This window comes from the organism of the source record quoted next, unplaced genomic scaffold, assembly GCF_019419815.1.
Source record: "Pyrus x bretschneideri cultivar Hongxiangsu unplaced genomic scaffold, Pyrus_bretschneideri_v1 Contig61, whole genome shotgun sequence".
NCBI classification, from domain to species: Eukaryota; Viridiplantae; Streptophyta; class Magnoliopsida; order Rosales; family Rosaceae; genus Pyrus; species Pyrus x bretschneideri.
In genome coordinates, this window is record NW_025999800.1 from 1,184,076 (window position 1) to 1,199,067 (window position 14,992).

The 14,992-nt window shown below is 36.9% G+C and overlaps 1 protein-coding gene and 1 long non-coding RNA gene across 3 annotated transcripts; both read left to right on the plus strand.

Annotated features, from left to right (window-relative positions):
- The first annotated feature begins 1,485 nt into the window (after window positions 1-1,485).
- On the plus strand, window positions 1,486-2,029 carry LOC103936850. The gene is made up of 3 exons (XR_007253840.1): window positions 1,486-1,567; window positions 1,692-1,794; window positions 1,880-2,029. It is a non-coding gene; the product is annotated as an uncharacterized LOC103936850 (long non-coding RNA).
- A 3,925-nt stretch (window positions 2,030-5,954) lies between these two features.
- LOC125471790 lies at window positions 5,955-9,990 on the plus strand. Of its 2 annotated transcripts, XM_048572551.1 has the most exons (12): window positions 5,955-6,353; window positions 6,437-6,539; window positions 6,843-6,966; window positions 7,105-7,125; window positions 7,330-7,395; window positions 7,647-7,685; window positions 7,804-7,884; window positions 8,008-8,055; window positions 8,161-8,211; window positions 8,318-8,386; window positions 8,934-9,179; window positions 9,387-9,990. In XM_048572551.1, the coding sequence occupies exons 1-12, from the start codon at window positions 6,062-6,064 to the stop codon at window positions 9,618-9,620; spliced, it is 1,374 nt and encodes a 457-aa protein (XP_048428508.1). In that variant the 5' UTR covers window positions 5,955-6,061; the 3' UTR covers window positions 9,621-9,990. The 2 variants fall into 2 exon arrangements, with proteins under 2 accessions (XP_048428508.1, XP_048428509.1); XM_048572552.1 differs by lacking the exon at window positions 7,105-7,125.
- Window positions 9,991-14,992: the final 5,002 nt, after the last annotated feature.

Below are 14,992 nucleotides of genomic sequence, written 5' to 3' on the forward strand. Positions count from 1 at the left end.
TAAAACCTTAAATGGTGACAAACTAACGAGGACACTGATTTGTAGGTTTTCCAAGATCGTAGCAGATGTCCACATATTTACATTCTGATAGCTTCAGATGAAGAGGTTTGTCTCAACTAATGTAGCAAAGTTACATGTTAAAAAGGCAATGTTAAGATTTTCTATTTTGATGTTTGCAACCTTTTTATGTGCTCATGTAAAAACTAGTTAGCCCGTTATTGTAATAGACAAGTTCTGATGGTAGCTATGTTAAGCTTAAGCTGCCTGTAGCAGATATATTGTTGGCCAATATCAAGTTGATCATTTCAGCACTGTTAAAACTTTAAATGGCAAAAAACTAACGAGGACATTGATTTGCGGGTTTTCCACAATCGTAGCAGATGACCACATATTTCCATTCTACTAGTTTCAGATGGAGAGGTTTGTTTGCACTGATGTAGCAAATTTACAAGTTAAAAGGGCAATGTTAAGATTTTCTTGTTTGAACTGTTTGCAACTTAGTTTTCTACTCATGTATAAACAAGTTAGCCCGTTATTGTAATAGACAAGTTCTTATGGCAGCTATGTTAGCGTATATTTGTAGATTTCACATATCTGCTGGTTCAAAAGTCAATTTGTCCCTTGAATTTTTGATACGATTATGTGTTCATGATCATTTTTTATGAATTAGAGTGATATGTTTACCACATTTGTTTACAAAATCGCTGACCACTTGGTCAACAAAGAATTAGTTTTCAAAGAAATATCGTCATTTGATGAATGAAGAAGAAAGATTATGTGTTATAATCACATCATATTTACAAAATAGTTAGATGAAGAACTATATAGTAAATATGTACATAATGGTAATGTCTTGAAGATCATTATCTCTTATGTTTCGGAAGACTTATTCTAATTGAAGACCAACTACGCACCTATTCTCCCCCTCACAATCATTGTATATGAGTTCAATGATGAAGCATGCATCGTCACCCCTTGCAACGAAATGCCTGGTCGTGATCCATGGGCAGATATTTAAGAATTTTTTCATTCGTCATTTCAATGCAAACAGAGCACAACAAGTGAGCAACGACGCAAGGGGTAAATGTGTTGGACATGGCCATTTGATATTTGGAACAATTAAGATAACTAGAGGACAATGGTGATAATCAGACAGGATTCAAAGAGATGAAATACATATCATCAGATTTTCGCGATCACATCATACTGATCTCACAATGAGATTAGATAAAGAACAATATATATAGTGTATATATCAAAGAATGGACACCTTCTTCATCTGAAAAGGGTAGACTTTTGGTAATGGCTTGAAGTTTCATCAATCTCTTGTAGTTGTGATGAATTTACGACCACCTCAGCACCTCTCCTCTGGCTCACAACCTCTGCTATAACGACTAGATGGTAGCAGCAAGCAACGTGACTCTCTACAATGAATCGGCTGGTCATGCCTCATGATTGGATAACCAATGGATTTTGACCCATGATGCCCCAAATGTGACGTGCCGCAGGTTCTGTTGTCACTAAATGGGATAGAAAATGTAAATGGTTGATTGTTATCAAAAGCTGAGTAAGTCTTCTTGTTGCCACTATTATGTTCCATTGCTAACCTCTACCCTTTACAGATTTTTGACGCCCATCCCATGTTCTTGTCCATATATAGATTGATCAGTTATCAATGTTATTACTTGCAGATACATTTTATCTCATCTTAGGAAACTGGTGTGGGATTTTAGTATCTTCAATATTATCATAAATGTTCCGTGGAGAGATGCCATATCAGAGCAGCGTAACTCGGTAATTCCACTGATCAATGTGCCACAGAAAATTTTTGTTTTCGCCTTTTGACTATATTAATGCTTCTTATATCTGTTTTTTGAAGACAAACAATTTCAATTGGTCAACTCAAAAAGTACACTAGATGCAGAGGACATTAGAATTACAAAAGAGATCTACATTCATAGCAAAAACATCTCTTGAAGCAGCCTTTCAATTCTTCTGATATTGATGCCCACGACGAAGCCCAAAACCTTACTCTAGCCCCAAGTCTTTTCTAAACCACCCCCCCCCCCCCCCTTATGATCTTTGAAGATTCCTTTCCATCCAGTCGACATATACCACAGAAAAAACAGTGCACCCCCCATAGGACTTTGGTCTTCATCCTTTCTTCAAACGCCAGATAAATTTTCATTTCAAAATGAGAACCCTGCTGAGGGAACCCAGCTGAAAAATTCATAAATGAACTATAATAAACTTTAAACAAGCGAGATCACTCAGCATTCCACGTGCATCATGCACATGACTGCCAAAGGATAATAACCATAATTGGTCACAATACCCTGTCTTTCACCACAAAGTAATCATTCAAGTTTTTGGCAACTGGTTCGTTTGGCGTATGTGCTTTGTGGAAAGAATGTTCCGCGGTTGATGCTATTAATTTAACTAAGTTGAGAAAAAAGTAAATTCATCGCTTAATGCAGGATTGAATTAACTAAATGCAATTTTTGACAGGCAATTGAAGCAGGCTCCCTAATTCTTATGACTAGATGTGATATGGGATCTCATCCATCAGATTATGGACAAGCACATAAACTTATCTTCAGCTTTCAAGTCTATTCCTTCGAGCTTTGAACTTAAAGATCTATACGATCACTTCGAGGTCAAGGTAAATGATCTCGAGGTAAGGTTCTAGTCAGATACTCTGTACTTGTTTGTTTCTCTAACATATTTTTGAGGATCATATTAGTGATAACACTGATATTGTGCAGATGAAGATGATTATGCCTTCTCATTCTTCTCCAATCTCTATTTTGGAGAAACTTAGCACTTCTATCTCTTTGGAACGTTGCTTGATCCAAGATGAATCGTTGGAGGCATGTATAGTTGTAAACAGATGCTTTTCTAATAATTGATCATAGTTATTCTGTCTTGATTAAGATATAGCTGAACTGCCACGAACCTTATAGTGCTTTAACATTGGAATCTGTTGCAGTACGAGCTTGAACTTCTGGTTTATATAAATATTGAATAGAATCAGCTTGCTTATGCCATCTGTTATGCCATGCTCATGCTCATGCCATAGAAGTTTTCTCAATTGGACAACAGTTGGCATAAGCATTGGCATTTTTGGTAGAATGTAAAATAATTCTGAGCTCCACCTTCTAACAATTTAAGCTTTTGCATCCCCGTTCTTCAACCCCCATTTTAAGTTAAATTTGACGTGTTGGTCTTGATAAACCAAATATTCAAGATCTCTCTCCACGTCAGCAATGCATGGTAAAGGACTCTCCAAGTCAACTACACAAGTTGGATACTCTTCAACCTCTTCAACAAATAGAAAGGAATCACAATCCTTCCTTATCTAAAACTCATATGTAACTTAGTTTTGAATTTCAAATGTAATCAGATGATATGTTTATACTGTAACCAACCTCATCTTGTAATCTCTATATAATGAAGTCCATACCTCACTCATAATTAATTGAGTTGAGTTTATGCAATCAACGTTTACAACCCTAGCTTAAATTTTTTCATGGTATCTCTGAGCTAAAGTCTAACGACAAAATTGTTTTTTTCTCTCCTCCCATGGCTTCTCAATCTTCCTCTCCCATTCCCCTCCCAAATGTCTCCAATTTTCCCACTCAATTCCTTTGACTTTTAGATCTTTAAATTTCAGTTTATCTCAACTAAAAGTCTCATGAATCTTATCAAGGGTGTTATCAAAGTTTTAAAAAACAAGCCTTGCCCATGGGCGGCTTTGGAGGCGGGGCAGTGATGAAAACGCCTCTAGTCAGCGGATTAAGCTTAAAATCGATACCCTCCAACTAGACTATGTATTAATAATTTTAGGTCCCATGATGCGATACCTCAAGGCTTTCACCTAGGCGGGGCTATCCATGAAATACCTTGGCTTCACCTTCCCCTTTTAAAACATTGGGTGTTGTTGAGGAACCTGAACAGAGCACCTGTTTGGTTCATATACCTTGAATGTAAATCACATTTCCATTAATTGCACTACTAAATGCTCACATTGGAAGGGAACTAATTATGGGCTTGTTCATATACTGTTGAAAATATTTGTACATGTTACATCTACCTATGAAGACTGAAAAGATGAACCACTTACAAGTTATTGGTACTTGACCTTGAAGCCGTGCAACATTCCCCACAAATTTTGAGAAATTGCTTTTGAACTTGTATGGAGACAGAAGACTTGTTACAGATCAGAAGATGTTTTACGATGGAGTAGGGCCAATAGGTACAGAGTCGAGCTTCTTTACCATAGTTTTGAATGGATTGAATTTCGAATGGAGTGAGAAACGAGTCACTTGTTCGATGCATATTGCTTTTGAACTATCCCAACAGGAAAAACAGCATTAAAAATGCCCGAAACCCGTAGCATACGCTTCTCCTTATAGTGATGTGTTACACAATGAAAAGATGGAATTTCCTTTCTTGTGGCAGATAGGCAACTTCCACAGAAAAAAATTGTACAATATAGAGATATAGGTTAGTTTTCCACTTGCTGATTTGGGAAAGTCCTCTTCATATTTTTACTTGTAGATTTGTTGTTACCGAACCATTTAATGTATATAAATGTTAGTCAGCAGTTAAAACCAAATGAGTTCAGAAAACAGTTATTTGTCTTTCACCTGTTCACCTGTTGAGTTAGTTATTTGTAAGTTGTGTTCTTGTCTATTTCTTTGGGCGGAGTGAATGATTCCAGTAGTCGGGTGAATCTACAAGAGCAAAGACAATGAAATGGTCGTGAAATCAAATGTCCGATCAAATCAATATTTGAGTGAGTAGATGAGCATAATGCTCTAAGTGAGAAAGAAGTGTCCAACACTTTATGAAGCGTTAAGTTGCCTATTTATAGACGCCCAAAGTCTATCTAGTGTGCACACTATGCCACTCTACCAACTGTCATACAGGTTAAAGCAGTTGGAGTCAGAAGCATGGCTCAGAGCAAATGGAACATGTGAGAACCTATCTCTAAAGCCCACCGCCAGCTATCTAAAGTGTCAAAGCAGTTAGAGTCAGAAGCATGGCTCAGAGCAGTCTGACCATACGCATGTCTAGAACTTTCTTCAGAGCCTTTAGTCAACTATCTGAAGTGTTAGAGCTTTGGAGTTAGATGTATGGCTCAAATCAGTTGCAGTGCTACAGTATAACCAATTAGATCAGTAGTTGGCATCTGACTAGGACCTAATGGGATTTGAGTGAAGAGTGGTTGCATATGAAGTGGAGAATATACAATATGCACTCTGGTTAGAGTCCATGGGGTAGTAGACCCATTCTCTCCTTAGGACTCTAGTTGGACCTTATAGGGTGACATACCACATACTCTTAGGACTCCGGTCATTGCGTTCGTTTAGGACCTCTTTCGGTAACGATCCATAGTTGGAGTGGATTGTTTTATAGTCTGGGTTGCCTTACTCATTATGGAATGATCGTTGAAATAAGTAGGACTCATGCAGAGATGAGGACCAAATTGAACCATTATTCTAGAGAGATGGAAAATATGTTCCAACAAGTCTTACGTTCTAATCTCAAGAATTTTGATTTTGCAACCCATTTATTTTTCAACCCCTTAGTGTATTTATATCGTTGCATAAAAAATATTGAAAATAATATGAGGGGCCAATAATGGGCCCACAAAAGATTTTACTAATCTACAAGCTATGATTGGGCCTTTATGTAGGGAGTTTCAAGTCAAAAGTGGGCCCAAAACATTTGAACCCAATCCAATCCAATCCGAGCTGGTTTCTCTGCAGAGGTGTTCGTCTCCCACACGAGAACAAACCACCTTTTTCCCTCTCTCCGGCTTCGTCTCCGTCTCCGTCTCCTCTTTTAGGGCACACAATTAGGGTTTTGATCGATCCCAATTCTTCATTCTCTAGCAACCAGAACATAAACCTTCATCCCCAATTCGAAACTCCAATTATCACAACCAATTCCATGCCCAATTCGAAACCCTAATTTTGCCCTAATAACCCCCACTGTCTGGTTCCCTCTTTCCTTGAACCTTAAAGGGGTTGAAGAGATATGAACAGAGGTCGAAATGAGTAGACTTTCATTCAGGCCTCGCCCTGTTGATATCCACAAGAAGCTCCCCATTGTCAAATCCGTCAAGGACTTCGAAGACGATGATACCCCAACTTCCACCCGCAATTCTCAGCTCATCCGCCTCGCCTCCGACGCCACCGTTGAACTGGAGGCACCCCCGACTCCCGCCACGCCCAAGAAATATGTTCCTGAAATACCCACTCCGCAGTTTGTTGTTGTGGACACTTATGAGAGGGACTATTCTCGCACTTTTGGCCAGCCCAATTCGTACCTTCGCGCTAGAGGAGGTTTTGTTGAATTCACACTCGTTTGTTACCGCCATTTTCGTGTTCGTATTGTGTTGCTGACACTTTTTTTTATCGTTTTGCAGCTCGGGCCGAGCTCGGAGAATTTGTGGAGTATGACCTAGACAATGAGGATGAGGACTGGCTGTATGAGTTCAACAAAGAGAGGAAGATTCTTGCACCTGAAAAGTAATCATTTTGCCTACCCTTTACGTCCACATTTTTATCAAGTAATTAATGACAATAGAAATAGCTTGTACGAAAGCAGCAGCAATATAATCACAATCTAAGTTTTCATTTCTAATTAGAATGTAATTTGATAAATGCAGAAGAATTTGATTTTGAGCAATATGTAGACAATCAAGCATTCAAGTTTGAATTTTGTCGTGTCCGGTTTTCAAAAATAGTAGCTGCCTGATGCTTTAATCTAATTTTCTCTATTCTTCAGTCGAATTTGGTATTCTAATCAGTAAGGTATTCTCACACATACAGGCTTGAGAGTCTTCTTTTTAAGTTGGAGGTTTTGGATCATAAGGCACGAGAAAGAGCAGGAGTTATAACTCCTACTCTTGCTTCACCAATCCCTGTACTTCTACAACTTGATGTTGCTAGTGAGGTGATGTGCGTTTTGATTTCTTTTTCCTGATGAATTGACCAATATCAATGCTTGTTGTTAAAAGTTATTTTTTCATTCATTGGCTATATACAAATGGTGGCATCGTTTATTTATATTTGTTAATTTGGTTCTTGTTAGGTCTTACTAAATGAGACTGAGGTACATAGTATCATGTTCCTTAACAGAAAAGGTTGCCGTTCTCTATTTATGAAGATGCTAAAAAATAGTATTTGGTCGTCTTGAATCATTTCTCTGTTTACAAGAGATCTTTTATGGTTGCATTTTGATGCATATTTTTTCTAATTTTGGGCCATGTTGAATCATTTCTCGAAGTTAATAGAATTTTGTTTCCTTTTGCTGTAGGCTTTACAAGCTCAGTCTCTCAGATATGCTGTTATCCAGTCTGTTTACAATTATTGGAAAGAGAAGGTGTGTATTATCTTACAAGCTTTAGAGGCTAAAGGATATATGACATTGTTTGGAAATGAATTAGTCAACTAGAACTGTTGAATATCCGGTAAGTTGCGTTCCTTGTGGGTTGGAGAATAATTAAAATTATTGAACAAACAACTCTAACTCACTGATTTTCATGATATACACAATAATTTGCAGTGCAGTCTAATTATTGTTCTTTTTAAATATTTCTGATGATATTTATTCTTTTCACTCAATTTTGGCAGCGTGAACGTTGGCAGAAGCCTGTTTTGCGGCGTTTGCAGGTTAGTTTAATAACTTGATTTTGTGCTTATGTTGTCACTGTCTATATGCGCTTGCATATCATTTATTCATCATTGATAAACTTTAACATCTTGATTCTCATCTACATTTATGTTACAGCCTCCTCCACCAGTTAATGACACCAACCCGTACAATGTCTTTAGACCAAGGGAGAAAACCCACAGACTGCACACAAGAAGGGTACATTACAAACTTAATTGTCTTTTCCTTTTTCCTCAAGGCGAAGCCTTTTAGTTAGTTAAATGTTTTTGCCTATACACATTTCTTAAATATCTCTTTCTTATTGTTTGTCTTTTTTATTAGATGCAAAGAAGGGAAAATAATGTGCAGTCATTTGAAAAGCTTCGCCAGGTTTGTATTACTTTTTCAATAATTTCTTCATCTTTTTTCAGTCAGTACATATTGTATTTGACAATAACAGTCGCAAGCTTTTCTTTTGGAATTGACTATTCTCAGGTTAGGCGCAACCTGGAGCAAGCCAAGACCATAATAGAGGCTTTAATCAAGGTGCTTTTATTGAAGTGTTTAAACTTCCCTTGAGTGACGTTGTATTCATCTTGCGAAGAATTTGTCCTCACTGCTGCTGCATTGCTTCCGTATAATTTGTATGTAGAGAGAAGAGAAAAAGAGGGAAGTCATGGAGAATGAAGTTAGTCTTCAAATAATCCAAATGAAATACAAGGTATGTATAGTGCATATTCCTCTCTTTTTTTGCTTTAACTATTTCTTTTTAGTATTGGCCTTGACAATCTCTTCATTCTGTTTGACTTTTTATCTCAATCTTTAGTTGGGATTGGTGGGATTGGTCTATCTTTTGGGGGTGATTGATGTTTCAATTGTTGGTTTATGCTGTTAGAATTTTTTTTTTTTTTTTTTGTTTTTGTCCTATTCTGGACATTTGTCTGTCAATACCTTGTACCTTTTTCTTTTCTTGTAAGTGAGGACGACGTAATTAGTAGTTGATACTGGAAAGAGTAACTTGGTACTCTGAAACTCAAAGTTTTTCCGTTTTATTTTTCCTTATCAAATATTATTTCTTCTCAAAAGAAAAAAATTGGTGAAAGAAAAGAAGGTAGAAAAAGGTGAAGGAAAAGGAAAGTTTTGTTGCTGTTTACCTTTAATTATGCCTTCCGTCAGGCATATAATTCAGTAAACCTTCTGGGCTATGTAATTCATAATGGTTTAATTTAATGTGTTGCTGATTGTTGCATGACTTATGGTTTTTTCAGCATGAAACTGAGCTCCTGGAAGATAGTTTGGCCCTTCCTGGATTTCAACCTGTATCTTGCAAATTTGGTTCAAGTGAGGACGAATTTGTTGATTCGGATGATGTTTCAAACAGCCAGCCCCGTATGCGACCTCCTGCAATACCTAATCCGCCTTTAACAGATTCAAATTTAGTTATGGTTCCTACAGGAACCATGAAGCAAGAGTTCAGGCGGCGGCATGCACCACAAGGGTGGCTTCATAAAATGGTACGTTGTTTGTGTTCTTGTGAATCAGACTACCCTACCCTACCCTACCCTATCAATAAGTAATTGCAGAAGTTTGTCATTGTCATTAATTCAATATCTGGTAAGCTACCATGTAATCTGTTAGGGAGTTTCAACAAAATTCATTTGAATTTAATTTGAATACGAGATTCAGAAGTGAATTTGAACTGTTGGCTGGGCTTCGTGTAGGATCCCCTTGAGCCAGTTTTGTTATTTACAAGACCTCTAGTTCCAGAAAAGTTGGCAGCAGCAGGCATTGTACCCCCATCAGATTCTTCAGTAACAAATGGAGCATCCACACCACCTATTAAATTCCGAGGAAGAATTGGCCGAGGAGGACGATTGATATTTGATAGATGGAATCCATTGATGCATACGCCAATCGACTGTGGGAATTCTTTTTATATACCGCCTAAACCCTGACCTGCAATATACAATTGATTTCTTGCTCCTCTTGTTTCGTCTTACAGTTGTGGCAGACAACTCATTGGAAAGAGGTGCAGTAAACAATTCAGATCACAAGACGGGAGATTTGGTAAAAGTATGGTTGCATTAACCTTCTGTCATGCCCGGATATTGGATATCTATGGGAGCATGCCATTCTTGGAATCTTGACTCGCGATTAAGGTTGGGGGGAGGGGTTGTAATGTATTTTCCTTGTGTTCATGTTTGTTACAATTGTATTCATCTGCCCATCCCCTTCCTATGTAAATAAAATGACCAAAGTCATTTGGCAATCACCAAATGACGGCAACTTCTCTATTAATACAGCCATTTAGTTACCGTCTCAAAATCGTGTAGACTCACTGTGGTATTCTGCTCCTTGATGCTCGAGCGGAGCAAAACTTACACATGGCAGGTTACGCCGTGATGACATTGTACTCGTGTCATGGAAGTTGTTGTCTGTACTTGGATCTTAGCTTAGTTTCTTTGACCCTTTTGTGAAAGTAGTCTCTATTTGGCTTTTGGTTTCCCCACCTTTGGTTGTAGTTTTCTTTGCTTTTTTCTTTCCCCTTTGCCCTTGTGGCTGACTGGTTTGGTTTTTTCAGGAAAAGATGAAATAAAATAATAGAAATATCTTGGTTTTCTATTTTGGGAAAGGAAAAAAGAAAAAATTGACAAATTTGGAAATGTTGTAATTGTTGACATGGTTTAGTTAGGGCATTGTTATTGGTATTCTAAAATTCTCATTTTGCACTCTAAATTTTTTATATTTAGAAAGAAAAATACGTTTGTGAAAAGTATAGAATGAAATTTTGAAGTGCCAATAACAGTTTATTTTAGTTATTCTCAACATTCTTTTGTGTAGATTGAAGTTTTCAAGGAACAATTCTCTCCGATGGAGAATATGCTAGCAAATCTTATGGTTTTATTAAAAACGGGAAATTAATGAATGGTTGCACTTCTTTGAATGCAACCAAATATTTATTACATTAAGGCGAGAGATTTGGGTTTGTTCATATAATGAGACTATCATAATAACGTAGTATCGACCTAAAACTTTTCACTTACAATACTCATAATTGGACGGTATGTCGTGCTTGCCTATTCCATTGCAAATTTGCAATGCCATCCATTTTATTTTCGATTTTGTATTGGATGGTTAGTGGACTTAATATTTCCTTTGAATTTCAAGTTGGGGTTGCTTAATATTGTTGCTTACCATGCCATACTATATTATTTGAGTTTGCTCCGAAATACTTGGTAAAGTACAAATGTAAACATTGTACGTTCTGCATGGTAGGCTATAATTATAAAAACTAGAAGATGAGCACACACTTTGTGTGTGAACAATTTTTTTATTTTTATTTTTATTTTTATTAAGGGGTGTGATTAGTTCTTAAAATTTTTAAGAACAGTATGAGACAATGATGATGGGATCTCTTAATAAGGGCATATTTTTCTTAATATTACATTATTACCATTTTGCCCTCTTTATGTATGAGACAATGATGATGAGATCTCTTAATAAGGGCATATTTTTCTTAATATTACATTATTACCATTTTGCCCTCTTTATGTAAATATTATGTATCAAAAGTGAGGGTAAAATAGGAAAAAAGGGGATATTCTTAATATTACATAATTACCTTTTTGCCCTTTTTATGTAAATATTGTGTATCAAAAGTTAGGGTAAAATAGGAAAATGGGGTCAAAATGTACAAAATTACTATTTTGCCCTCCTTTTTGTCAAAAGTGTGTATCAAAAGTGAGGGCAAAATTGAAAAAAAAGTGGAAAAAATTTGACAAGGAGGGTTTTCTTAATATATGGTATAGACATCTTTATATAATGAAAAAATTCTATACACCACGAAAGAATAATGATAGATGGTTTCATTGAGAAAAACTTCAAACGAGACCTTTCGGATTATCAACAAAGGAAGAACGACAATTGAACAATAAGTTAATAACATTTGTGGTTTCTTTTAGCATCCTTTAAAATATGAGAGTTTAACAAAACACTCTCAATACTGTTCACTTTTAACCAAAAACCACATTTATATCTTTCTATGGTACTATTCAATATACCTTTAAAAATAGCTTTTCATTAAAAAGGAAATTTTTTTGAACTTTTCGTTAGTTTTCTTTTAAAACATTACCGGTGCAAAAGTTCATACTATTTGTTAACTAAAAAAATAAATAAAATATGTCTCTTCACGAGTATAAATGTAAAAAATAACATTAAACATTGTACGTCATGCATAATATGCTATAAATATAAAAATGTCTTTATAATTAAAAAATGTTCCACCAGTTGCACGTAGCACGCCGTGACGTAAAAAGAGTCTTTTGTACGCTCATTAGCGTGTGCAGAAAGGCTAGTATGTAGAATATGTAGATAACTTGGATATGGCATTAAATAACTACGATTAGCCTAAAACAGTCTAGTGGTATTTCTCTTTACTTGTAAGTGAGATGTTTTAGGTTCGACTCTCGCTAAAGACGAATTTGAACCATATTATTGCTAGCTCATTGTGAGGCTTAGTCCACCCCTCATTTTTAATGTAGATAATATCGTTTGTTCAAAAAATAAAAGTGTTTATAGGATTCTTCATAAAACCAACACAAAAAATAAACCAATAATTACTCTAGCCTAACTAATAATAAAAAATTTAGGCAAAATTTTTTCGTGGTCCTTGTGGGGACACAACATTTTCAATGTGACCTTGTGGTGAAAATGCTTTTAATTAAACTCTCGTGCTAAGCCTTATTAGCAATTGAGATCCAAATCCTAACTTTTGTTAGTCTTCCATTAAATAAACTCACATGACTATCACATGGAGGGTCAATCATCATTTCAATTCAAATTACATCCTATTCCATGGACATCTATTATGAGTTAGGGTTTATAACGGAAATTAAAGTTCACAGAAAAAAGCTTGAATGTAAAGAGTGAAACTAAACCTGTAAAACCACGTCAATGGCTAGAAGAAGAGGCAAAAGTGAAGTCACGTATAATTTCTTAGTATGATTTAATTTCATTAGAAATCGTAATACTTCTAATAAATCATTGTTTTTTTCAATGTCAACACGTCTTTGATCATGAGTTAGAGTCTTAGTCTTACTTGAATTTTCATTCTTGTATTAATTTGTGCCAGTTCGAATGCATATATGCCTTTCAATTTTGTCTTTAATTGGTAGTGTGGTTTAATGCATGTCGTAGTTGGCCAGTACACAACCTTTCAATTTTTTTCTTAACTTCTTTGAATTTTAATTATTTAAGTTTCTTACGCTTTTGAAATTCATATGCGCATACTTGAAAATTGAATTTTTTGTACTGTCTTTCACCCATTATCTGCAATCCTGCAATGCCTTTTACTCGTCTGAACTGTCACATCCCGGCCCGGGTGGGACGACTTCCCGGGCCCGTTCCACCACCGTGGCACGATATTGTCCGCTTTGGGCTTACCATTCCCTCACGGTTTTGTTTTTGGGAACTCACGAGCAACTTCCCAGTGGGTCACCCATCATGGGATTGCTCTAGCCCCCTACTCGCTTAACTTCGGAGTTCCTACGGAACCCGAAGCCAGTGAGCTCCCAAAAGGCCTCGTGCTAGGTAAGGATGAGAATATACATTCAAGGATCACTTCCCTGGGCGATGTGGGATGTCACAATCCACCCCCCTTAGGGGCCCGACGTCCTCGTCGGCACATTTCCGGCCAGGGATAGGCTCTGATACCAATGTCACATCCCGGCCCGGGTGGGACGACTTCCCGGGCCTGCTTCACCATCGTAGCGTGATATTGTCCGCTTTGGGCTTACCATTCCCTCACGGTTTTGTTTTTGGGAACTCACGAGCAACTTCCCAGTGGGTCACCCATCATGGGATTGCTCTAGCCCCCTTCTCGCTTAACTTCGGAGTTCCAACGGAACCCGAAGCCAGTGAGCTCCCAAAAGGCCTCGTGCTAGGTAGGGATGAGAATATACATTCAAGGGGCACATTTCCGGCCAGGGATAGGCTCTGATACCAATGTCACATCCCAGCCCGGGTGGGACGACTTCCCGGGCCTGTTTCACCACCGTAGCATGATATTGTCCGCTTTGGGCTTACCATTCCCTCACGGTTTTGTTTTTGGGAACTCACGAGCAACTTCCCAGTGGGTCACCCATCATGGGATTGCTCTAGCCCCCTTCTCGCTTAACTTCAGAGTTCCAACGGAACCCGAAGCCAGTGAGCTCCCAAAAGGCCTCGTGCTAGGTAGGGATGGGAATATACATTCAAGGATCACTTCCCTGGGCGATGTGGGATGTCACATGAACGCATTAACATATGTGGAATATGTATTTTGACTTGGACATGGCGTTAGTTTTTATTTTATTTTTTATCTTAGATAAGATATTATAAATATTAGTCTAGAAGAAGAAATGTTTGTGGGATTCTTTATAAAACCAACACAAAAGAAGTGGCAATAATTACTATAGCCTAATAAATAAATAAAAGATAAAATGCATTAACATGTGTGAAATATCTATGCTGGCTTGGATATATGAAGTATCTATATGCTGGCTTGGATATGTGAAGTATTTATAGTGTAATTATTTTGTTGTTGATGATTTACTTCGTTTGAGTTTGTCATGTAGTTTGGGTCTAGTCTTTTTTAAGCAAATTCCTCGTTCTTGTTGTCTATTGCTAATTGCAGATATAATTAAGTTTCGTAGCCTTGTGATATTCTTATGCAATCTTCTTTTTCTTTCGGATTTATACCCCGTTGTCAACCAAAAGAAGAAGAAACAAAAAAAAAAAAAACTAGAACTAGTTTTTAATTTTCGATAAGGTTTAGTAAAAAAGTAATTTTCTTCAAGGATTGAAGTGAAATTTTAATTTTTTTAATCATTAGAAGTAATCATCTAGTCAAACCACCATTGTTTTCATCTCTAATACCATGACTTAATTGTGGCCATTATCATTGTGTATTGGTTATCACCACAATTTCAATTACAAGAACATTTCCATTACTACTAGGACAATACTTGGCTGCTAAAAGTTTAGCAACAATTCCTGCTCATACCCAATCATATTTGGACACGATTCAAATAATTGAAATTATAAACACTGATTGGACACATGTTTATTTGTGATTGGGTATCAGCATAAGTTGTTGCTGAACTTTCAGCTGCCAAGTAGTGTCCCTACTACTAATATCACCACTCTAACCTTCATCTTTGACATCATTACCCTCACCATCACTCATCGTTGCCACCACCAATCATTTATGAGCATTTCCACCGATTTTGGTTGATTTGGATCTAGGACTAGACTTATGACAGTTATTATTTACTTAAATAAAGAACTA